We start from the raw sequence: 26,040 nt of genomic DNA on the forward strand, positions 1-26,040 counted from the left end.
ATTATCTTGTCAGGGGCTAATTTGATTCTTCCTGGGTAATTATGGGGAAGTGATGGCTGTGTTTAGGGATGGGTGGCTTTTTCTGCCAATCTCCCTCCTTCAGAAGGTGCCGTCCACAAGAGCTGTCAGGAGAAGATACGGTGGGAGTCTGGGATCGCTTCATTTTATAGCCCAATAACCCACTTCACTGGTCTTCATTTTTATTCAGTCGTTGAGGGAACCAACTCACTAAATGAATTAATTCTGCAGGAGTTAGCGTGAGGATGTTGTAAGTTTTTAGGAGAACACTGTCTGGGAATTTGATTATGTGTGTGCCCGTCCATGTCCAAGTCTGTAGGGGGTCTGCAGAGCTAGAATACAGAAGCCCACCTATTAGGTGTTAAGTTTACCCGGAGGGGACCCAAACGTTGACTCACAGAAAGGCAAGTGACAAGCTTTAATCACAAAAGTTGAAAATCATTATCCAAAATACACCAACAAGAGGCAAATAACAAAACAGGAGGATTCCCAAAAACAAAAGTAAGAAACACACAATGGGTAGAATGGAGACACTGACAAAGAGAGAGCGGTAGGCAAGGACTTAAATACACAGAGTGATTACTAAGAGGACAGTAGGTGAGGAGCCAAAAAGGCAGGAAATGAAAAGCAGAATGTGACACAAGAGGACAGAACGTCAAAATAAAACAGGAAATAACTAAACAATAATCTCAAACCGTAACATTTGGTCCATAAGTAGATAGTAATCTGTTTGACATTTAACAGTATAAAAAATCATGTAACTACTTATTGATATGAATAATTTCACTGCATTCATGCAGTGTTGGTAGAATAGGTCTGTGACAGGGAAGTTGGTCACAGCTGGGGGTGCTGAGGAGTAACTCTATATAATGATGTCATAGTAAATTATACTACTTGAAAGTCCTACTATTTGGAAATGTTCTTCACTGCAATGGACAGAAACTTGACCACCAACATGAACTGCAGTCAACAACGGCAAGGAGATGAGGAGAGAAGTTAACTCCCCAGACTCCATTGTAAAATCGTTCAATTTTGTGAGTTGTTGAGTCAAGAGAATCGTAACAAACTTTTTGAAGTGTTGTCCATTACAAAATCTAAATTATTTGGGCTGCCTTGTAAATTCGGCATTTGTTAGACACAAGTTATTTATCTCTTAGAGTTAAAAACATCGTGTTCGTTTGATCCCAGTGATGTACCAGCTTATCTGTCTCGAGACTATGTTTACGCCAGATGCGAACTGACATGTCGTCCCCTTGTGATCAGATCACTGTGGGCGCAGGGATAAAGAGCCTCGGTTTATAATAATGCAGTGCAGTGAGGATACAGACGTTTCACAGAGGAGACGAGCTTATATAACACGGATCAGTCTGTGTACAGTCTGCAGTGTAGCTCATACAGTTGACTGATAAACCACAGAACTGTAAAGGAGCTTTAGCCTTCGTGATCTCAAAGTTTTTATCTCTTTTCAGTCTCTCGTTCTTGCTTGTCGGCATGCTGCTGCACAGTTAATGCTTTTTTTTGTTTTGTTTTACAATGCCTTGTTTTTAGGGGGTTTTCTGCAGCCGCCTCAGCACCTCTAGTTCCTGCGTACATTTTGATTAAACTTCAAAACTTCCTGCCATTTTTTTTCTTTTTTCTTTTCCTCGACTTCACAGTTTCTGTAGATCTCTGCTCCCTGCCTTTTGTACGCCAGCGCAAGCAGATGCATTTTACGATTACTCAAGGGCAACAGAATGAGCCGGGGAGAGGAGAGTTTAGAAATGATAGCGCATCAGCTTTGTCACTTACTCGGAGGACATTTACAAACAAACAGGTTAGTGACTGTAATGGAGTCTGTGGACGTCGGATCAATAGTGTTTTTGTCCCGCTGGAAGGTCAGGCCCCGACGATCAGAAGGGAGAGAGCTGCAGCAAGGACGTAAAGGAACAGGAACAGACATGTATTCATCCACTGCTTTAAATCGCTTCTATCCAATTTGCCAAAGACTTCCTCGTTAATTCCGTGTAACGTCTTTATGGTAAATAGCGCTTTACAGTTTCTGGGATTCAGCGCTAACCGCCCACACGCAGACCTGATAATGACTAAAATGCTATGAATATCTGGGGAAAATTAGCTCAGAGCGTTTGATTGGGAAGCGGAATTGAGTTTCAATTATTGCCACTAATAGGGTGAGTGTTTTGTTTGGAGATGCTGATAAATGTTTCTCTCGGCTCGGAGACATCTGCACCAGGAGGAGTGCAGAGTTGAGGCGCGCCGCGGCAATTCCTTTTCACGATTATGCAAATGCGACTCCCCTGAAGTTATCTTACAGCATACAATTCATCATAATGGGTGAAAATGAATGATCTAATTATTGTGGAACAGTTTTATGGATTTGCATGTGTGTCCGCGTGGGGGGGAGGTCGAGAGGCAGACGCAGACGGTGGGGGGAGAGAGAGAGTCGGGGCTTTTTGTTTTTGTTTATTCTGAAGACAAACCTGCAAAGGGCGCCGGATTGACTTCCGAAAGCACGTCGCGACAAAAGTCTCCATGCGGTGGCGGCGTCTGAGATGTTATCTTTTCTTCTATGACACCACATTTCAATCATTTTGTCAAGGTTGTGGAGATAAAGCCTTAATGCTTCTAACCGTTTCCCTCTCAAGGGGGATTCAAGATTCAAGATTCCATACGATACGTTAGACACAGAAGAGAGCGGGCACACTTTCACCTTTTACTGTTCCCGTCTCTTTTGTCCACGTTATGGCGTTTAAAAAAAAAAAAAAAAGTTAGGTTTTAGTCCTTCAGAGTCGTGTTCCCCAGGGAGACGCTGTGATGTAATTATTTGTCGTGAAGTGGAGGAAAAGACTGATAAATCAATTACGGGGTTTACGCGAATGCTTTCAACGGAGAAATGCAATAACAAGCGTGTGCCCTTCAACAGCGTTTACTTCCACCGTCACATTGCAACGCTCTTCGGGATCTCTCTCTCTCTCTCTCTCTCTCTCTCTCTCTCTCTCTCTCTCTCTCTCTCTCTCTCTCTCTCTCTCTCTCTCTCTCTCTCTCTCTCTCTCTCTCTCTCTCTCTCTCTCTCTCTCTCTTACTTAAAGACCTTGCTTGGAGGTGTAACACATCCTCAGTAGGAGAACAATGTGCTCTGTCTAGCTCTGAAAGCAAACTCAAATCTAATTTCCCATAAGGCCTCCATAACAGTGCTTTTGTTTTCAATAATTACAGTATTGACACGGAAGCGGCCTCGAATACAAGTCTTTTTGTCCGGATGTGCCTCCTGACCTTTTCCAGGCGTTTGTTAGAAGAGTCTTTCTCTCTGGCTCTCCTCTGACTGTCTTTGTCGTGGACTATTAGGCATTGTCTTCCAAAACCTCCTCTGCGCTAATGAAACACAGCGGGGAAAGACCCCATGTGCAGTTTTTTTTTCGCTCCTAACAACCATCACTGATGGATGGTAAATTGAGTCCTTTGTCCGTCTGGTTTATTTATTATTGTGCAGGTGAAGGTGCTGTGAGACGGGAAGGTGTCTGCTTCACGAGGAGAAACAATTCAACCTCAAAAATAATTGACATGGTGCACGATACAGCTGCAGTGAGTCTGTGGCAGTCGGTTTCTCGCCGTCTCGAAAAAGTCTCATGCTGTGTTCCCTTAAAGAACTTGCAGCTATACTACAACAAAGCTAAATGACTTGAATGAGCAGGTGGCCATTATGCCGTTATTCTGCCGAAACAAATGCAACAAGATATCTGAGGCCTTTGAGACCAACGCAATACACCTCGTCCCCCGACCACTTAACCCTACGATGCCCCCTTTTTTCTTTATTAGCTTGCTGATGTCTGGCCAACTAGCTAGCCGGCTAACATTACATTGTTATCACTGCCAGAAGTGTGAATAAAGTCCAACAGCACTTCAACTTTTAACTGCTAATGTTCCGTTCCGTTTTCTTTTCCGCTTATCCGTGAGGGTCGCGGGATGTTGCCGCTTTTCCCCCCTAAGGGGTTGTGGGGCTTACTGGGGCCAAATCCAGTTTCACTCTATGGTTAACTGCTAATGTTAGTATATAAATCTTCAAATCACTTAAAGGTGCAATATGTGAGACTTATAGTTGAATATATTGAAATTGTAACTAAAAATGTCAATAGACTGTGAATAACTAGCAGTTTTTACGTTATGACCTCTATGTATTGTGCTACTGAAGTTAGCATGCTAACCAGCTAGCCTCGGCCCGTTCCGGTCCAAACCTTCTGTGCTGGCGGTGCAAACGACAGCTCTCCTTGCTGCGCCAAGCTCCCATTTTAGAACGCTAGGTGCATAGCTAACCAAGCTAACTAGCTTTTAACAGCGGTTACTTTGCTTATATGATTAAGAATTTTGTTTTGTGTATGAATTTGACAGGTGGCCAATTCTTACATATTGCACCTTTTTTAATTGATAGCGTGAAGTTGTGAACAAAGTGTGACTGTGGTAAATGTCACTGTGATAATGAAAGGATTGCCGTGGTACCGTAAGACAACTCGCCACAGCTGACGACAGCATATTGGAAACGTCAACATCGATGACATTTGAGGGTCTTGTTCCATTTCACTGGGGGAGATTTCAGCCACCATCTCCTGAGAGGCAAGGGGGCAGTCAAACAGGGGAAACAGGTAACAACTGGATGTGGGACTGATCCCAAATCAGGCACTGACATGACATGCTCAGTGGAAGGGTGAAACGGATGCTGTCAAATTGGCCACAAAAAGACACAAGCACAATGATTCAGAGGTTCATCAAATTGTGCAGAGTTCCTGTTATGTTGCCTGGTGCCTCAGATATCATGGTGCTGCACCGGTGGAGCAGCAGAAATACTCTGCAGACCTGTTGCAGGAGGAGAAGGGCAGGAAACCAGGAGCTCTCCAACAAGCTGCAGAACCCTGCGCTCATCACCCCAGTGCCTCATTCGGTCTGAATACAGCCTTACACAGCGCACTCTGTGTCAGATCTAATTTGCTTCTATCTCGCCGAATTAACTTGCTGGGGAAAATGCGGACAGAAAGATCCAGAATGTCGTGCCAAGCGGGGAGCAGATAGAGGAGTACGCGGTCTTTCGGCAGCTGCTCTGGGTCTGTTCGCATGACTGTAGAGCAAATGGGAAGAGGGTATGAATAATAGAGTAGTCTTCAGAATTTTAGGCGCGACGTGAAGATGAAGAAGGCAACAGTTCATGATAAATATTCATTAGAAAACATGCAGTATGTAAAGACAACAAAACGCCAGACATAAATGAAAGGAAAGGTTGACACGTACGCCGCGTGTGTGAGCTGCATTGTTGTTGGGGTTATGTGTTCACCTGTGTGTGTTTGTTGGTTTGTCAGCGAGATTACAGGAAAACTACTGAATGTATTTCCGCAGAACTTGGATGGAGGACGGGTCGCAGCCCAGAATAGAGCCCTCTGACTTTTGGTGCTGATCTGGATGAAGGGACAGGGATTTTTTTTCTCACTTTCTTCTGCCGTTGTTCGACATTTTCGTTAATTTCCCCAGGGAATAATGCGTTGATCTTGATGGAAACAATTATATACTTATAAGGTGGCTGGTACCTATGAGTGAGTACAAACAGGGACTGTTGGGACTGTGGTAATGTTGAAGTTTAAGACTCTCCAGCGCTTGTTACATTTACATTAGGCTCTTCCCGCTGTACACTATGCAGAGCACGACTATGAGCCACAGAGCCAGGTACACGAACCAGCCGGCTCCTCTCAGTGAGAAAAGCAGTGGCTCATTTCCAATTTCCTCCCAGTTTTTTTTCTTTTTTTTTTAGCCTCTCATTCTGCCGTGATGAGGAAGGTTAGGCACCACGAAAAGAAAATCTCATTTTGGCCGCTTTTATCCACAGTCTGAGAGCTTTTTGTGCAAAGTCGAAGGTTAAAAACAAGGATTTATGCAGAGCCTTTGCTCCTGCGTTTCTAGTTTTCTGTACACTGCCACTGCCAGATGTGAAATCCACATCACCGCAGGAGCCTGCATCCAGCACGGCAGCCACAATCCCTCTCAATCAGGAATATGAAACCTAACCTCGCCTCCTTGGAGCTCACCTCCTCCATGAATTGTTTTTTTATTTTTTGTGGGAGATGATCGTGACCTCCGAGCACTGGGGGAGTGACCCCGATACCAGCTCCATCGCACATCGGCCCCATTATCACTAGGCTGAATTCAGCAGAATAACAAAGGTCATATCACACACTCACAAGCCAAGTGTGCCGGCCTACATTCATCACATTAATGTGTGCATTTGTTTGTTTTTTTAGGTACAATGAACTATGATCGTGATTCGGCTGCATGCTAAACTGTTTACATCCATTAACTAGAAAACAAAATGAATAGAGTAATGTGTGGCGGCATTTGGAATAAAATGGAATCGAAATTAGTTTTTGGTGGGGAGGACAATGGTCCAAACACTCCACTGTAATGCTTTCTGCTGTTTGTCTGTGTGTGTGAATGTGTGTGTGTGTGTGTGTTTTCTCTGCCTCATAGCTGACCTCCATTCAGCTGCATAAATGAAAACAAGAAATCAAAAACCGGCGTCTCTTCCCCCCCCCCCGTCTCCTCGATTCCCTCACAGAAAGCGAGTTCACTCGGATAGCTAGAGGACACGAGCGGCACTGTGTCAACAATGGGCAGGAACCGCTATTCAACTACTTTTCGCCGTTGTATTTTTAAGTAGAAGTGTTCATATCCGTCATTCAGATGGTATCAACTTATACAAAGAGGCGAGAACATCTTTCAGTAGCAGTAACACGGCTGATGATGCCTATCAGGCTGCGTTGGCTCAGCAGGAGAGCGATTTCTTTTGGACTCCCACTGATGTGTTTGAATAGTTGTATTAAACACTTGATTACTTTTAAATATGGACTAAGCTTTGTAACATTTTTGTTTAGAATGAATTGTGAGGTGATGCAGTATAAACTCCAGGTCCAACTTAACATACGTTACAAAAACTTACATTCACAAATATTTAAACAGCAGGCTCTGACAGTTTCTGCCTCCATTCCCCTTCGACTACAGTTTCAAAAGGTTTTCATTGAATTGTTTGTGTTTCTCCCTCTGCTCTCGGAGTCAAAAACCTGTTTTTCTTTTGCTGTATGAAGCAGCCGCTTGCTCTCATGATAGCAACATCAAATTTCAAAAGGCCATGAGACGTCAAACGCGAATTTTAGCCCCAAAAACTCTGCGTTCATTAACTGGAAAGTAACTATGACGTGATTTGAATATGGCATTAAATGCTCTTAATAGCCAAGTCCTCATTAAGTAGTGATTGTTATTCAGCGTAGTGGTTGAGTGGTGTGCAGGTGTGCGTCTGCGTCTGTTTGAAGCCCAGAGAGAGACTCATCAGAGGAGGGCAAAGGGCCAGCAACATAATGAGCCCAGACAGAAAACATAGCTCCACTGGTCCCTTTGACACACGCCTGTTCCTACTGCTGTTATTATATAAATATATATATATATTTTTTTTAGCTCACATGATTAAAAACAACAGAAAGCAATTGGAACGTGAGTGCAGACAAAGCCCACGATCGGCTCGCACCACTTCAGACGCATATGTTGTTTGAGCAGGCTGCTAAAAACAACACCGCCCGGAGGATCTATACGCGCCTATAGTGGGCTGTAATAATGCACTATAACCTTAAATATATGCTAACTGGGTCATGCAGATGGGGGTTGTTTACTGGGAAAAACACAAGTAGGCACCGCTCATGCAACGTGGACATACAAGAGAGAAGCTTTCAAATTACCTAAATAGGCGTTCAGTGTTTTCACCTTCCACCATCGTTTTCATACATTAAGAGAACTGTCGGAGTCCGATGTCCAAAAACGTGTGAGCAATAAAAACAAGAAAATGCAGGATTGATATGAAAACTGAGGACAAACCGGGAAACCACAGGGAACAAATCAGGACCACAAGGGCCTCACAAGTGCTGGGGAACGAGCGCCAGGGTCTCTTCTACACATGAACTCGAGCATTGAGACTAAAAAGAAAGTTTTTGGACAACTCACCTTAGCATTAGCTTGTTCCGCCCGCCGCCGCCATGGCAGTGGAAAAGTATCGATTTCCAAATGTAACATAGACGAGAGTTGACGAAAACGAGAATACGGTAAATCTTAAAAGTGCCTCTTTCGTCGTAATTATGCTTTCACACGAAGGTTTGACTCGGGTACATTCACAAAAAAAAGCCTAGGTTGCATTTTGGCGAGAGAGACAGTGACAAGAGGGCATAACTACAAAATAAAACAGGAAATGAATAACAGAATAACCAAAAGCACGGAGGTTCTATAGATCTCTTAAAGCTTTGATCTTGATCTTTATTTTATTCTATTTTAATGAGAAGTTATGATTAAACCTGCTTTTCTTTAATGTCCTTTATCATTCAGTACCAGCAGCTGATATGACCATAACCTCCCGTCCTTGACATTTCCGCACTAATTGCCTTTTTTTTTTTTTTTTTAGTCCCGCCACGCATGATTAGTTCCTCCTGGGTTACGCAGAGTCGCTCGGCCAACAGGCCCATCATTCAAATTTTTCTCACAGCACCGCAGAAACATGCCGGACAGCTTCTGTAATTACGCCTCTTTTTGAAAAATGGGTCAGTCTCTCTCTCTCTCTCTCGGTCCCTTCAAACTGTTTCTGACTTTCTTCTTCCCCTTTTGCATTTCCTTCTCTTCCAGACCACCAAGGCGGTGAACAAAGGTGACTTCCCGCTGGCCAACATCGCGTCCCGACGGGCTCTGTTCCTCGCTGCCCTCTCCATCACTATAGGCACCGGCGTGTATGTCGGGGTAGTGGTAGCTCTCATCGCCTACCTTTCTAAACCAGGACACATATAGCGGCTGCACCCTCGCTCCACACACCCCGGGGGAGCCCAGGTGGAGAATGACCCCCCTCTCCTTCCCCCTGGGAACGGCAGCGCACCTGAAAACTTCGACGAAAGTTTTTTTTTTCTGGGGGATGTACAGTTTTTTTGTTGTTTTTTTTTGTTTCCCCCCTCTCCACCATCCTTTCTTTCCAGCTTTCTCTCCCTACAGGCCCTCTGTCAGCCTAGATTATCCACAGTGACTGGAGAGAGGTCAAGCTGGAGGGTGAGAAGAGAGGGAACTCGGGATAGACAAAGGTTTTTTTTGTTGAGACAGAGCAGAGTTTGAGTAATGGAAATATTCCACGTTGGAGTTCATCCCATTGACTTAAACCCCTGTTGGCATCATCCTCTTTTCCTTTCTAACCGCCAAGACCCTGACAAAAAAAAAAAACGCTTAGAAGGACGGACTGACGGACTCCTTGAACTTGAGCAATTAGAGGTTGAGGAAGATTAGAAAGTCGACGCTCTTCAGCCGACTCTATGTTGTTGATATGTGAGCTGCAGTTAAACGTGTAGCCTCTCCGGAGTCTTGTCTCCTTCCTGTCATCGCAAGTTCGCCACCCCGGACTGTCTTTAAGAGGCCGTGAGCTTCCCTCATCAACTCGAAAACACCCGAGACTGCGTCCGTCTCTGGATGACCACAATGTCAGATTCTTACATCATCGAACTTAAGAGGAAAAAAAACACACAAAAAAAAACAGAAACCACTGATTGAAGAATGAAAGAACATGATCTAATACAATCAGAGGCCGTTTCCTTTTTCACTGAACATTATGCACTGGCATGAATCGAATGTGAACGGAGCCTCGGGCTTGTGTGTTTTCACCTCGGAGAAAAAGGTGTCCATCGATCAAAGACGTGCCCTGAAATCTACCCAAATCTGTTCACGCCAGATATGGTTTGCCTCCATACGTGCAAAATGTGCTTCGTTCTTAATGTCTTTTTTGTTTTTCGTTTGTTTTTGTGTTCCCTGCTGTCAAAAGGCACCTTGATTAATCTCACTTTAAGGAATGTTTATTTATAGCCTTCGCAAAAAAAAAAAAAGAAAAAGTAAAGCACAGAAGAAGTGAGGAGGCCAGATGGTCAGGAATTCAGGGGGAAAGCGGCGCACAGTGTCTCCCGCTGAATCCGGTAACTCAACGTGAAGTGAAACATCAGCCCCTCACAATGGGCGAGGAAGTTATAAATCAGGTAGGATAATGTCATGAAAAGTCGGGCCTTACTGATCCTCCCGGGGCTGCACGTATACAAACAAAGTGCAGCCGTCTGACAGCTCTGGATTCAGCTGTGATCAATTATTCCTTGCATGACTCTAGCTACAGCAGCAGTACGCTGCGACGCATGATGGATCGGATTTAGTACTTGTTTTTGTCAGATCATAAAAAAAAGCCTAAATTAAAATTGATCAGGCCGCGACGGAGCTCATATTTTTGTGCAGTGCTTTAGCCGACAGACTCCCTATTCGGCTTTTAAAGGTGCAATAAGTCAAATTCATATTCAGAACAAACGGGGCAGCATATTATCTGTAACATAACTGCTGCTAACTAGAGCTCCCATTAGCTAGTTAGCTCGATTAGCTGTGCAGCTAGTGGGTGTGACTGGGAGCTCGAGGACAAGGGAAGGGTTATTGGAGCTGTGGATCGGAAAGGGCAGAGGGAAGCTGGTTAGCACGCTAATTTCATGCTAACTTTTCAAGCCATTTTTTTCGCAATCTGTCGGTAATTTTAGTCAATCTTGAGGAAAAAAAGCATCCGCACACTCGATCCGTGCAAAAATCTGAATGTGCACGAGCTTTCGGTCGGGACTACAACCCCTTGATGTTTCACCAGTGTGTTCTGCATGCAAGCTAATCAAGTGATGCGCTTTTTAACCTGTCGTACTACAGCAACCTCTTGCTGCCTGTTCAAAGCCTCGAAGAAGATCTCAGACCAAACGCTTGCGCACATCTAACAGATCTTAGCGCAGATTGAGTGTGTGGACGCTTTCTTCTGTCCTAGTCTGATGTTTTATAGCTCCTGCACCTGTTTTAGTTTGAACGCTTTCAGCTCAAATCCTTCCGTATTGCCCCTTTAAAGTAATAAAGCACTGACATATTCCAGTTTGTTCACAACTTAAGAATTCTTGCTTAGGAGTTTAAAAAGACCCACAAAATTACTGATCCCCTCTGTATGAAGGGCTTATTAATCAAAGATGTATTCGTTTTGCATTTTCATTACGCAGACAGGTAGACGCTAGTTCAAGCGGCGAAGCCTCAAGAGGTGACATTATACACTTGGTTTCTCTGCACAGGTCCCGCATTAGTCATAGCTGACATTTATGGTGCACAATTAGCTCACCGTAATGGCTTTTTTTTCCAAAGGAATGTGTACTCTCTGGAGCTCAGTCCTAAAATAGCACGAGCACATTCATTTCCCTAATAAGCCACTTTTGCCGCCATTGCCGGCGTGCTGTCAGAGCGCGCAGGTAAACACTCCATTTACACGTCCTCGGCTCCGTGAGCGTTTTTAAAATAAACATGCAAGTCAGTTCTGTCGTGCAAATGGAAAGTGAACGTCTCCCCGCGCTCTCCTGTGCGGCTCTGCAGAAATAGAAACTGCAGCGAAGGCTCCGAGCTTTTCTTTTTTTCTCCTTTTGAATTTTTATTTTTGGCCTTGATTCAGGAGAAGCCGAACTCTGATTGATTCGTTTGCAGCCCCCCCTGAGCTTCACCTCGTTGAGTAATAGCCGGTCATTACACACTGCAGATGTTTGGCCTTTTATAATCTCCGACCCTTCTTAACACCACATGTCCAGCGGTGACTAATGAGCCACTGGTTTCCACATCGAGCGTACGCACACGTCATGACCATCACTGTAACTATACTGAAAGACTCTGTACGTTTTTGTTTTTGTTTTTGCTCATGTCTCTCGGGAGAAAGTTTCAAATTGATAATGCTGAAAACATGCTTTGTGTTAATGTAGCGTGTCACTCAAATGGTGTGTTTTTTTTTTTTTTTTTTTTTTTTATCTGGCTTCTTTTTGGCAACCCTGGTATTGTGCAATGTGTTTAAAAAAAAAAAAAAACAGTTATTTTCTTCTCATCGTGACGAGCTGATGTACACACGTTTTTGCCGAATTCGAGAAGACGACATTTTCTTTTATTATGCTTCTGTTTGGGGACTTTTGTTTTTGTGAAGGCAACATGTACATAGTGCAAATAAAGAAATGTTCAAATGTAATGACAAATAAATCAGAAAGGAAGGACGGCCTTTCTCAAAAGCAAAAAAAAAAAAAGCTGTTTTTTTTTTTTACTCTCTGTGGTTTTTATATAACGTGAGGCTCTGTAGCCGGATTCATATCCGACAAAACCCTCCACAACCTGAGAGAACTGGCTGAGTAATTGAGATGCTTGAGTTGTCCTTAAAACAAAAAAAGGCAAACACAGGGATTGAGTCATGGAGTGTAGGTGTGGGCTTTTGCCAGAGAAGGAAAAAGGCAGCTCTGAAATGTGGAGCTGCAGCGTTCTCATCGCTGCGTGGAGGAAGAGAACGGCTTTCTTTGAGCTGTCACCATCACGGTTATTGAACATAAATGCCGAGCTGCACTTCACAGGCTGAACAATACGGGCGCAGGACCAACCGGCGTTTTACAGTGTGCCTTTGTGTCGTTGTGATAGTTACATCACTGCAGCCCCACAGAGCAGTGAACACATTTTAGTGGACAGGGAGTATTGTAAGCATTTGGAGGTATGTCACCTCTACAACAGAGGTTTCTAAACTTTTTGTCAGCAGCTATCCAGGTGAGGTCAAGCAGCTTCTCTCTGGATCAACATAAAGGATTAAATGGAGGGATTTAAACTGCTTATCTTTACTTTTAGCTGGTTAACAATTATTCTATTAATTAACTGCTGTTAACTATTTCAAACCTGGTTGTCCATTGTTCTAACTAAGTCATCTTCAACCAACACAAATTATTTCAGGTACCAATTTAAACTGTTGTCTATTTCAACTGTTTATTTTTACTTTTAGTTAACTTTGTCAACTGTTTGTTTCATGTTTAGGCTAAACTGTAGGCTACCTTTAAGCTAACATCAATAATTGGGCCTGATTCGTTAGGCAGTTACTTTATTCTTAGTTAACTTTCATTTATTTATTTCGGCTCTCACATTTATACTGTTAGCATGCTGATTTCTAGCTTATTTCTACTAGCTAACTAGTTCAACTGCCTATTTATTACTTAGAGCTAACTATTTAAACAGTAAGGCTACTTCATCACTTATAGCTAACTAGGCTATTTCAGGTGTTTGCTCTACGCTAACTATTTTAACAGTTAGCAAAAAGTTGCTAATAGCCTAACAGTTGTCTCTGTATTTGCCTGTTAAATCCATCACTTAAACAGAAAAAAACTTTATCCTAAACCATGGTAGCAATTTTTTGTATTACTTTTAGCCGAATATTTCAGATGTGTATTTTTTTTTTCTTTTAGTGTTGTATCATAACGGTTAGCCTAGTCTACTTCATTAGCTTACTTTTTTATCCATCTTTTAAAATATTTCAAACATTTATCCATTATTTATTCATATATTTGAGCAGTTTTACCGCAAATGTTTTCCCATTACTTTCAGCTTACTATTTCAGCTAACAGTTTTTAAAGAGCTATTTAATCATTATCAGCTCTGTATTTCAAAGGTTAGCCTACTCTATTAGCCTACTTTTAGCTAACTATTTTTATCCATCACTTTCATTAATAAAAACATTTATTCCTTACTTAACAATGAGCTGTTTTTTCTTGAAACATTTTCCATTAGCCTACTTTTAGCTAACTATTTTAAAGAAAATTATTTTGAGCTTACTACTTCTTTACGTTTAGATCTCTAGTTCAACCACTAGCTAAGCATTAGGCTACTTATAGCTATAGTCACTGTTTGTGCATTACTTTTGTTTGTCTATTTCAACTGTTCATCCATCATCTGTAACAGTATTGGACCAATGCTGATCCATAAAAGTGAACGCCAACTGTGACATAACAGAATCATCCCATGTAGGTACTAAAACCCTACATGCGGCAAATCCTTGAGTGTGAGAGCCGATCTCGAGGGTTGAGAGGTTTAACGTGGCCGCGTTTGTGCCAGTGTTCATGCAACAACGGTGGGTGTGACTGCAGCAGCAGCTGGGGGAGAGCTCTCGTTTACAGGAGTGAGTCAGGGGTGAGTCACAAGCTGATGTCTCTGTCAGCGAACAACGACTGCGACACAACAGACAACGCAGAGATGCCCGGCTAGTCATCGGGGGTGAGAAGATGCTCGAATAAAAACAAAACAAAGAGCGTGCTCCACTTTTTTTTTTCTTTTTTTTTTTTTTTCAATCGCACCAGTTTACGATAAGCAGGTTGTGCTCAACAGCAAAACACACGGGAAGATTGAATTAATAAGCAGTGTAGATCAAAGCAGGACGCTGAGTTTGCCTGAACAAACAAGACAATGAGTGGGGAAACATGTTGCTCGTCCTCTGGTGTTCTGTCTGATTTGTGGAAGAGGGATGTAATTTGCTCCTTCTTTTGAAAATAATCTGTGAAGTTATAGGCACTTCAGAGAAACGTTGCCTGTTATTATGTTAACTCACAAATATAATCATCACAAGCTGTCAGTCGACTGTTTTTAGGGGGGTTTTTTTGCGCTGGGCGTCCGTCTCCTCCAGCTCCTGATCAACCACAGATGAGTCAGTTTTCATAATTTTCACCAGCCGTTTTTTTTCTCGCCCTGCGTCAGGGAGAGGCCACGAGAAGCCACGAGTCACAAGCACTCGACTGCAGTCTCGTCCTGCAAGTGCGCTTCTTTTCTCGAGATGGGTTATTGTATTTCACTCAGGGATGGTGCAATACCCTGGAAATCTCCACCCCTCGTCAGCTCCCATATTTGCCCACACACACACACACTACAGGAAAATGCGAGTCAGTTTTTTTTTACAGCAGTCAGTCAAATTGTTCACAGGTGGATTAGTGAAAAAAAAAAAAAAGGAGCAGCGAGACGGCTTCAACACGGTGGTACGATTCGTGTTTTAATTAAAGCTCGCGTGGCGCACGTCTCTCACTGATTGTTTTCCTGAGCGATTCTTTTCTTAGAGCAATCACTTCTTTTCCCACAGAGTTGGAGACAGCAGCCTTTTGAAAAGAGGAATGGAAAGAAAGACATCGCATTTCATAGCAAGTGTTATAGAATTGTTTTCTTTGCTTATTGTTGTCTTAACCTGCCAGAAGATAAGTTACAATACCTGCTTCCAAACTCCTCTTAAAATCTTTCTGAGGTTTGTCCGGTGGGGATAAAGAGCCTTCGAGGCGCCCCTATATGAGGATTTCATGCCAGCGAGGGAGCTGAGGGAAAATGCATTATGAAAAAACGAAGAGAGTACAGCCTCCTCCCACTGAGGTCATCCCTACAGCTGCAGAATAATGAAAAAAAACCTCATTTTTTCAAACATCCATACGTAGTTCATCTATTAGATTTGGTGTGTTTAATGATGCTGCCTCAGTGTGTCATCGATCTGGATAGAAAAAAAAATGTGTTATGCTAATTTTAGGTTTAATGGAATTGCTTGTGGCATTAAAGCGTTTCTTTTTGGGGGGGGACAGATTGCAACCTCGGAATAAAGAGGCTCGTTTAGCTTATGTGACTCAGGCACTTTATAAAAATAGCTCCGTGAAACAGGTGCTGGTTTTTTTTTCCGATCTTAGCTTGAGAATTTGTAATGCAAAAAAAAAAAAGAAATTTAGAGGAGGTGGCGCTGCCTTTTAGTTTTTCTGCTGAGAGGAAGTCTCAAAAGCTCCTAACCATGATAATAAAAACAAAACAACAAGGCACACGCAGATGTTAGATCCTCTAAATGTTCTCATCTTGGACGGCGGCACCAGCCGGGCCCGCGGGCTGTTTGGGCTCCATTTCCACAGCAATCCCTGGGGCTGCGCTGTAGATCACAAAAGCATTCCGGTCATAAAGAAAACCTTTGGTAGAAAAACGTTTTCCCATCTCCGTTTACCTATCCCCCCCACACACACACTATACCCAGTCTCTATATTTAGACGGGATCTTCTTTGTGTGCTTCTAGTTATCTTGTTGAGCGAGAAATCCTCAGTGGACAAAAGAGAAAAAATTGCTTCCCTGCTGAATAACGCTGATTAGAAGGCTGTACGGTTTTTGTCAGCTATTCATGAGGAATAGTTTGGAACCACCCACAACCAGACTAATAGATGTGCACCAAACCCCCCTCCTACTTTAATTTGGCACGTTGTGCAAATGTGGAATTGTGGTGATTATTTCAGTTTTTTGTATGTAATATGCGCAGACGGAAAGAGAAATCTAATCACCGTCAATACATAAACACCATGACACCTTAAAGTTTGATTTCAGGCGTCGTAATGAACGCGTGAAAGCTTATTGCACGAAAGAGCCATTTGAATTAAAGTGAAACTCGCGCCAAAATGCAACCTAGGCGTTTTTTGTGAATGTATATCAGTCAAACCTTCGTGTAAAAGCATAATTACGAGGAAAGAGGCACTTTTAAGATTCACCGTATTTTCGTTTTCGGGGCAAACTCATTTTCAGTGGGAGCACTACGGGCAAATTAGCGATAGCTATTTTTAAAACACTAAGAAGGCTCGACACAACATGAAACTTTGCTCGTAGTATCACCAGGGTCTCTACACATGAACATGAGCATTGAGAACATTGTTTGTGTACACAGAGTTTACTAGAAAGAAGGTTTTTGAACAACTCACGTTAGCATTAGCTTGTTCCGCTAGCTGCCGTCATGGCAGCCGAGATGTGACGTAACCTGGAGGACAGTTAAGGTGGACCGCTACTATCTTCCGGCAACAATTATCCACGTAATATCTCACGTGCCTTTTTTCCAGCTTTTGATTTTAATATTATTTCTTATATGAGTGTCCTTTTCAACTTCAAGCTCAATATTGTTTTTCGCTAACGACAAAACAATGAATTATCTGTGCATTTATATGCAACTAAGCTTTAGAAGTGTTCCACCTTAACTGTCCTCCAGGTTACGTCCCATTCTGAGATCGACACTTCTCACTGGCAGGACGTCAGCGAGCGGATGAAACATCTGCTAACGTGAGTTGTCTAGTAACCTTCTTTTTAGTAAACTCTGTGTACACAAACATTGATCTCTATGCCCGTGTTCATGTGTAGAGACCCTGGTGATACTATGAGCAAAGTTGCATGTTGTGTCGAGCCTTCTTAGTGTTTTAAAAATAGCGATTTTGATGCTATCTCTAATTTGCCCGTAGCACCCCCAAGTGCCTCTTTCGTCGTAATTATGCTTTTACACAAAGGTTTGACTCATAAACATTCACATAAAGCCTAGGTTGCATTTTGGCGAGAGTTTTGCTTTAAATCAAGCGATTATCATCTGCACTGTTATTTCCTTGTTTACCTTGCAGCAGCACTTACCTTCCCAACATGAGGATACCCCAGACTGTTGCTGCTGTTGGAAAAGGCCGGTGAATAATGCAGGTCTGGCTAAGAACCTCTCACACATAGAGGAAGAAAAAAAAAAAAAAAACTCTCTCATCTATGACTCTGCAGCCCTCTCAAAGAGTATAGGCGGTGCGTTTCCAGGAAAGCCCTTTCAAATGCTATGAAAGCGTTTTCCACATAATAATGTTTTCACATAACTCTGGGGTTTTTATCTTGCTTTTGCACTTGTTGGTTTGTCTGTAAGCAAAAGGGGAAGAGATGTAGCGGGGGGGCGGGGGCCTCGAGATGGAACTAATTTTATGGATTTTGAAGCCCCTCCGGAGAGCAAGAGAGAGAGAGCTGGATACCTCCTGTAAAGATTTATTTATCAACTCGAATAAGCCAACGAGGGAATGCAGAGTCAGAGAAGGAGGGAAAACATGAGATTGTACAGAGGAATCTAATGTACGTACAGCTTTTCAAAGTTGGTCAGAGGCAGCAGCTGAGCGGGAACACGCCGTATCTTTTTTTTTTTTTTTACTTTGGAAGATAAGATAAAGTAAAAAGCTGACAAGGCACTTCTCACTGTGGATAACAGATTCCTGCTACAACTTGTGTTTTTCAGCTTCACGAGCCTGCAGACAGATAAAACTGAATGTAAGTGAAGCTTTTTTCTTTACTTACGAATGGTTCAACATTTGGGAAACATGCTTATTCTTAACGAAGCTACAACAAGCAGCCGTTCGTCTAATTCGCATTATTGCAGACAGTTTGATGACCGTAGCCACTCTTGTGCTCTTGCAGGAAGTGTAATGCTACCTCCAGCAGCCTGTTAGCTTAGCTTAGGGATGAAATCCAATCCATGTACAGCTCAAACTGCAACTTATTGTTTTTAAACTTTTTGCGCAATAAGAATTGGGTGCTTGTAGAATTCATACTCAAAAACAACACCCTTATAACCATTAACTGCTGCTTCCTGTAGCTCCCATTAGCTAGGGAGTGTCTGCTAGCATATAGGCGCTTTGGACCGAGATGGGCCAGAGCTAGCTTGTTGGCATGCTATCTTCAGTAAATAACTTAACGCTTATATACTGTAATGTTGACTGTAGCTGGAGAGGAAATGTACTTTGTGAATGTGACGTTACAAAGGGAAGAAGAGAGAGAGAACTGGAGTTTCTGGTGAGGCACTGCTTGTTAGCTTGTGGCTAATGTACAGTTAAAGCAATCTGACTAACTCGTCAAAAACTAAAAATAAGTCTATTTCCCAAAGTATTTTGGTGTTGGCTTTCACAGCAAATCTGATGTTGAACTTCTGCATGACAAACCCTTAATAACTAACTTAAATTTTAGTTTTACACATCATGAATTAAGTAGAAGAAACATTATGGGCGTTATGTCAAAGATATCTCTGTATCCTGTTGATTTCTGCTGTCAGTATGCTAACCAGCTAGCCTCAGCTTCATGTCATAATGTAATGTAATTTACCCAGATTTTGGGGATACTGGACTACCATTTTAATGAATCGTGTTTATTAGGGCTGGGTATCACCAGGTACCTCGCGATACGATACTATCACGATATTTTGCCCACGATAACGATGATATCACGATACAGCGATTCTGCGATAATCAATATATTGCAAGAAATTTCATCCACGATACATCACGATATCTGTGTCACTGAAGAAATTCAGAATTTATTGACTGCACTGAATCCATTTTACAGGAATTACAAAACATTGTCAATCAATTTCACATGAATGACAGCCAAGTAAACAAAGAGTATATTGAACAGTGTCTCTTCTTAACACACACACTGACTACAACTATCATTAAATATCTATATGTGTGGGTTTCAGAGCTACTTAAACCATTTTTCAAATTGTATTTGGTTGTATACCTATGTTTGAATAAAGATAAAGCTGTCCTCCGAAGAGGGGTGGTGGTGGTGGGCCAAAAAATAAATAAATTTAAATATCGATATTTGGCACCAGTGTATCGATAACGTACCTCAAGACGAAATATCGCGATATATCGTAGTATCGATATTTTGGCACACCCCTAGTGTTTATTCCCCTTCGTTGTCTGTGAACTAGGAATCTTTACAGCCACCCACTGGTTAGCTTAACTTAGAACAAAGACTGGATGGAGTGAAACATGTTTGAAGCTCACTAATTAACATGTTGCATCTTGTTTGTTTCACAAGTCGCAGCTGCAGGTTTTGTATCATTAAAAAAAAATAAAAAAAGAGTGAGATATGAGTTGTTAATGAGTGACTTTATTGTGGCACTGGTAGGCGGATGGACAGAGCCAAGATAGTGGTTTTTCCCCGTATCCAGTCTTTGTACTTAGTTCGACTAACAAGCTGCTGGCTGTAGCTTCATATCCGCTGAACCACACATGAGAGTGGTATCGATTGTCTGTTTTTCATTCATTCAGTCATTAACTAAGTCAGCAGTCATCAAAATATAAAGTTTTAGTGAATCTGCACCTGAGAAGATGAGTACAGACTCAAGATCGTTAGAAAATTCATGACCCAAATACAACTGATTAACATTCTGACCTCAAGAAAAACACACATGGCCATTAAAATCTGTTGCCTGTGGCAAAAGCACATCAGTCCATATTTTAGCAGAAGAGAGAAAACTCATTTTGTTTTTCCCTCAGTATTGGCTTCTTGTGTGTGTGTGTGTGTGTGTGTGTGTGTGTATGTGTGTGTGTGTGTGTGTGTGTGTGTGTTCAGGGTCGTCTGCCTAATAAACATTTCCCAGCAGTCACGACTGACTATCAAAATCAAAAGCTATCTTCCTCAGGACAAAAGAGGAGCAGGATGTGGATTAAATATAATAAACTGAGCAGGTCAAAGCAATCTGCTGCGGGTAGTCTGGTGACAGATGCCGATCCCGAGCAACAGCCTTCAACGGCACGTATTCGTCTTCCGTATTGGCGATTAAAAAAAAGGCGATAACTCGGTCCTTCTGTCCACAACATCAACGCCTTTAACGTCGGCGTGGGCGACACGCGCTGCTGTCTCGATGCGTCACAGGTTGCGTTGAAATGTTATTTAATTAACCGAAACATTAGAAAGGAATCAGCGCAGCGGTTAAAGGGGCTTAGACCTTTCACACCGGCAGAAGAATGACGGAGCTGCTGCTAATCAAAACCAGCAGTTTGCCTCAAGCAGCGATGCACTGTGGGGGTAATACGCGCATCCGTTGCCTTTACGACTGTATAGTGCCAATTCTGCGCGTGTTAATTGAGAGCAATTCGATGTCTACGAGGCAAAACTGTCTCTCGAATGTCAAGGTTGCAAGAATACGACTCCCAGCAGAGTGAGGACGAGTCAATTACTTCATCCCTCTCTCACATGACTTTTTCTAAGATCTGCACATGTATGTGGTCGTTAAATGCCACCGCGGTGTGTGTGTGTGTGAGCCAATTAGATGAAGAGATCATGCTAGATGGCCTCGTCTCCATAATACAGTCAGACGCTAAATGGTAAGGACGATGACATGCAAAGCTCTCAAGTAATAAATCTGCCCTCTACCTGTCACCATTAATGATTCCTAAAAGATTAGAGCATTTCAGACGGATGACATCGGGACCTCCTCGTCTTCATCGCGCTCATGCTTGATTGAGTTAACGGCATCTCGGCGGGAGCTTCTCTCCTCGGAGTAGATGAGGCCTACAGTGGCGTGCAGCTACGGGCAACGCGAAAATGGAAATAAGCCCCGCACACACATGCTCGTGTCATTATCTCTAACAATAAGCCCTGCAGCCGCTACTCGCTTCTTCTCCTTGTTCCTCACTGTTTCCTCTGTCAAACACCAGCCTCCCTGCAGTGTTGGGAAGTTTCAGAAGCTGAACTGGTGCGGGGAGTTTGTAAAATGAGTTTCAGCTCAGAGTAGTCCCCTTTTTTTTTTTTTTATTAATATAAACCCGTCGTTCTCTGAGCTCACAGCTCAAGAAGCATGGGAGGCTGCACTTAACAATGAATTTTTCCAGCTGCCACCAACAGTGTGATTATGAGCCGGGCTAATTGCTCCGGCGGTAAAGCCTCTGCGATGAGCGGCGGAGCTCCCTTCTAAACAAACGAGGACTCCGGCGACACTAGAAATTGGAGAATTTGCTGCCATGTGTGCGAGAAGACAACTCAGTCAGACTTTGTGAGACGTACTGTATGCTGAGTTTGTCGCAGCTGAAGTGGAGATAAGAAGCAGCCCAGCCAGCAGAGTGCCTCTTTTGTCCTCCTCCTGAAGTTGTCGATTCGTCTGCAGATGCTTGAAATAAACTTACATGAAAGGCAAGCTCTGGCTTATTGATGTATTATTTATTGAACCGAAAAATGCCACCACAAACGTTTGCGCGTTGTCGGCAGGATCACTCATGCGAGAGGACACCTGGAAGTCAGCGCTGAAGGTAAAGACTGAGCTGAGAGTCTGGAGCTCCAACCTCAGTCTCCCCGTCAACAAAGGGTAGAGTAGAGGGGGCCTGAGGACCGGGGGGCTCGCTGGTCGCTGTGATCCACTGAACCCGGTGGTAAACTTGTCTGTTTGAATAGCTCTGTAACGTATTGACTGCCTCGCCGCATTGTGTTTGTGCTTGTAAGCGCAGACAAAAAGCCGGCGACTCAATAGAGCTTACCAGGATAAATGCCGCTTCAGTGCCACAAGCTCGCTAGGGTCCCCGCATGACGAGATAAAAGGGGGGTTAGCCACGTACATGAGTCACTGTGTCTAACCTGGGGACTGTTGCTGAGACTGTTTGGCCTTTAAAGCAGAGCAGGACGTGAGTGGCAACAATCACCTGTTGGCGGCGGGAGACCTTTAAAAAAAACGGGGGGACCGCTCACTCAGCTGTCTTGACGCGGTGAATGGTGGCGATCGCTCCTCGGAAAAGGTCGCGAGGAGTAACAAAACGGAGGCTGCACATACTGTGAATACCATCAGGGGGAGCAGCGGGGGAAAGTGCTGGAGGAACGTGAAAGAGCAGGATGGCGGCGGAGGAGAGAAGCAGAGACGGAGAGCAAGAGAGTGCAGCCGAGGCCGCCTGACAGGCAGGTAGTGATTTACTGACTTCCCGCTGACTCTCACGTTGTTGTCTCTGTCCCTAATTGACAGTCAATTATCTCCCGATGACAGCCCCCGTCCAATGGCGAGCCAGTCCGCGTGAAGGCTTTGTTGACATCCCCCCCGGGGGCACGGATGCGTTTACGAGGCTCGACTCGGGCGACAAATCAATCCTGCTTGTCGACGCTCTCGAGAATGAGGGGAAAAAAGGCCCATCGTGGACATGTATAGGGAGGACATCCACACCTACGCTGCAGGAAGAGGGTAGAAAAAGAAGGTGGTTTTTAAAAACAAGTGAAAGAGGCTGATTGCAGGCTGGGTGATTGCGCCTGATTATTATGTTTCACGAGATTGGATAATGATCACGACGAGGATGAGAATCGATGTGCTCTTTAAGGACCATCCAGCTGTGTTGAGTTGGACTTTACATTTGCGTCATCGCTAAATAAAGACGTACACACTCTTTAGAGTCTGGAGGCTCCGAGAGACACAGATGGAGATGGGCTGAAAGCCCCGGACCCCCGCGGTCGTCGAGCGTGATGCATTAGCAGACCAGTGGGCCGCTGATCAATTCTTAATTATGCTGTGGGCAGAGGAATCCAGCTGTTCAGTTTATTGCAGGAAAAACTCTTATCCCGGGGTCAAAGGGTGCTTGTGAGGCACGGTGGCGGCAGGATCAATGTATTGATGATGTTGCAGCAGCAGCAGGATCACAGCGATGTAAAGCACACTAGATATCAGAGAGGCTCGACTCTGTGTTCGTGTTTTTATGTGCCTTTTCTTGTGGTCCTTGAGACTCGGCTCCAGTCCCAAGGTTTCCTACATTCACAGCTGTTGTTGTCAATGGCTTTTTTTTTTATTTCTATGTGAGGTCTGATCTCCCATCATCGATGAAACGGCTTGATAAGGCTGTGTACTTGGTTCGGGAAATGAAAAGATGTGCTGCCAGGCAAAGAGAGCGGCCGCCAGCACCCCCCAACACCTGTCCAATCAGCCCACGAGCCTTAAATGTTTTCCATCAGTGCTGCTGGTGTTCAGGAGCTCTGAGCTCACAGGGAAACGCGAGTAATTGGCTTCTGTTTGTTCCTGGCCTTATCAGTGTATTACTTTCATGGATAACTTGGAACTAATTAATCAGGGGTACGAGGGGAGGGATGGGATTTGCCTTTCTTTCTCGCTCTCTTTCAGTTGCTTTTCATTCCCTTTCAAACATCAGCTCTTCTCGCAAGTGCTCCGCGAGCCTTTTCTGGTACAGACAGACATGAACCCGGAGAGGTGGTAGAGTAAGAAAACGCTTTGAGTATTTCCAGAGTTAAGAGGCTTTGTTTTTACACTAATCCTACGTCTTCTCCTCACAGCGCCGCCGCTGTTTTGTTTTTATGCTTACAGTATGTGTCTGGCGGCTGCCCCGCAGCACCTCACACTCGTTTGAATGCGAAATGACTCAATTTATTTGTTTGGAGAACATCACACTGTGTTCAAATAATTGCTTTGATATGATCAAGGAATTTTCATTTATTAATGCCCCGGGAAGTTCTTTTAATGGAAAGTGACTGAATGTTGTTGAACAGCGATGCTGGAACTGGCCCAGAATCACATTGGTACACATTTCTAATAAAGAGCAACAGAAATATTTACACAGCATATCCTTGAAACAGGCGGGATATAATCAACCTTGGTGCTTCATTATAATATCAACCAGCAGATGTGATGAGATGATTAATTAAATCGAGGGCATGCTCTTTTTTATGCCAAAATATGTTTGACGGTTTTAAGTTTCGCTGACCGTCAGAGGTTATGTCATCCAACCTCTGAAACGAGGTCTAGCATATGGTGTACGATGTGACACAGACCGATAGAGAGATCGCTTTGAGCCACAAGCTATGTGATTAAAAGTCCCAGAACGTAGAGAGTGAGCAGGTCTAGCTGCTATATTAATACAGTGGATGTATCAAAACCACAAACCAAGTCCACAGAGAAATGCACATGGCCGGATTCAAACATGTTTTCACTCCCAACTCGTCAAATTTAGCAGCTCGGTCAGAGGCCTCAGGCTTCAAACTCTATCAACCCCTCTGGCATGCAACGCAAAGGGCTCTGCAGTCAAGTTAGCACTAACACATAACATACAATGTCTGGTTAGATGCTCAAAATAAAGCTTCCTGAGTCAACAGGTGAGAGATTATGACTTCTGGAATGTTATTAACGTTGTCCAACAGCGTTTGGTTTAGCCACAAAAACTGCTTTGTTAGGTTTAGGAAAAGATCTTACTTCAGGTTTAACGTAACGTTCAGTCAGTGTATTCACATACAGTATCTTACATCACTCATGTAACATAAGTAAAGCAATTTACGTAAGTTAAGATACTTACATTACGTCAATTATGTTGCTGAAAAATCTGAAACTGTGCCATTGTAAGGGTGTGATGTCACAACTACACAGTCACAACCCCAAGCTCAGCCAAGGTTGCAAAAACACCTGCAGAAATGAGGCGGAGACGCAGTGGGCGGTGCTGGCTCAGGTTTGTGAGAGCTGACCAATCAGAGCTGACTGGGGGGCCTTAAAGAGACAGGCTCTAAAAACAGCGAGGTCAAAAGAGATTAAATAGCAATGCTGCAGCAATCGACAGTATGAAAAAAATAGTGTGTTTTGGTTACTAAGGCGTGTAAATATTTTCCTGTAGACTCCCCAAATTAAAAAATAAGCATGATATGGGGACTTTTAATAAACAACCATAACAAATTATAATCATAGTCATGTGATAGCCTGTCTTTATACAACTAGAGTCATTATGAATAAAGCATGATTCTTCATTACACAGGCTCTTTAAATATAACAACTCTTGAAATCCATACGGACTGAAAGCGACCTCATTTGCAATCACAGATTAACCACCACACCTGATATTCTACCCCCAGCTAATTGGAGCAAAGCAGGGGCAATCAAGCAGCTGAAGAAATATCCTCTTATCTATAACGCCTGCAGTGTCGTAATGTATAATGGACCTTGGAAAGATCATTAAATCTCAACAGTAAAAGGTTTCAGAGTAGGACAAAAGACCAAGATATGGGCCACACTGATGTGTACTGTATGATGTTGCTGCATTGAACAGAGCCCCTATAGTTGCTGTATTCTTGGCACAGAGCCCGCCCTCCTGGCTGTGAAGCCTTCACATAGCCAACATACGAGCTGTTGTTTGTATAGGTGAACAGCTGCTGTGAGCGTCCCAAGGATGCTGTATATTCTACGTAATATGCCAAAGTACACACAAGACAAAAAGTGATGCATTGCTTCCAGCATGGTGGGTGGGGAAAAAAGGCACAGAGTGCATAATCCTATTGTCAGACAAGAACATTGATATTGGGCAATTCTGCTCCAGCCTGATTATTATTCCTCTCAAGGTTGTTTACGTCCAAAGTTTTTTCGCCAGCTCTCACTTTCAATATATATATCAGAGCGTGGCCACTAAGGTAATGGTGAAGGTTAGAAAACCTTGATGAAACAGAGAGCAACAAAAACTATGTACAGGTTATAAAAAGACTGCAGCTACAGTTCATAAAAAAAGGTTAATTTAAAGAAAAAGTGAAATACTGAAGTAGATGGAGAGCTTTTTTTAATGATTGAAGATC

General features: G+C 43.2%; 1 protein-coding gene across 1 annotated transcript in view; it reads left to right on the top strand.

Annotated features, from left to right (window-relative positions):
* The window catches only part of syndig1l (synapse differentiation inducing 1-like), a 45,441-nt gene extending 33,576 nt beyond the window's left edge, over positions 1-11,865 (top strand). The window contains exon 4 of the mRNA XM_030406104.1: positions 8,710-11,865. Within this exon, the coding sequence (XP_030261964.1) occupies positions 8,710-8,868 (159 nt within the window). The 3' untranslated portion in view covers positions 8,869-11,865. The remainder of the gene's footprint in view (positions 1-8,709) is intronic.
* Positions 11,866-26,040: the final 14,175 nt, after the last annotated feature.

The sequence above is a fragment of the Sparus aurata genome, chromosome 22 (assembly GCF_900880675.1).
Source record: "Sparus aurata chromosome 22, fSpaAur1.1, whole genome shotgun sequence".
Taxonomy (NCBI): domain Eukaryota; kingdom Metazoa; phylum Chordata; class Actinopteri; order Spariformes; family Sparidae; genus Sparus; species Sparus aurata.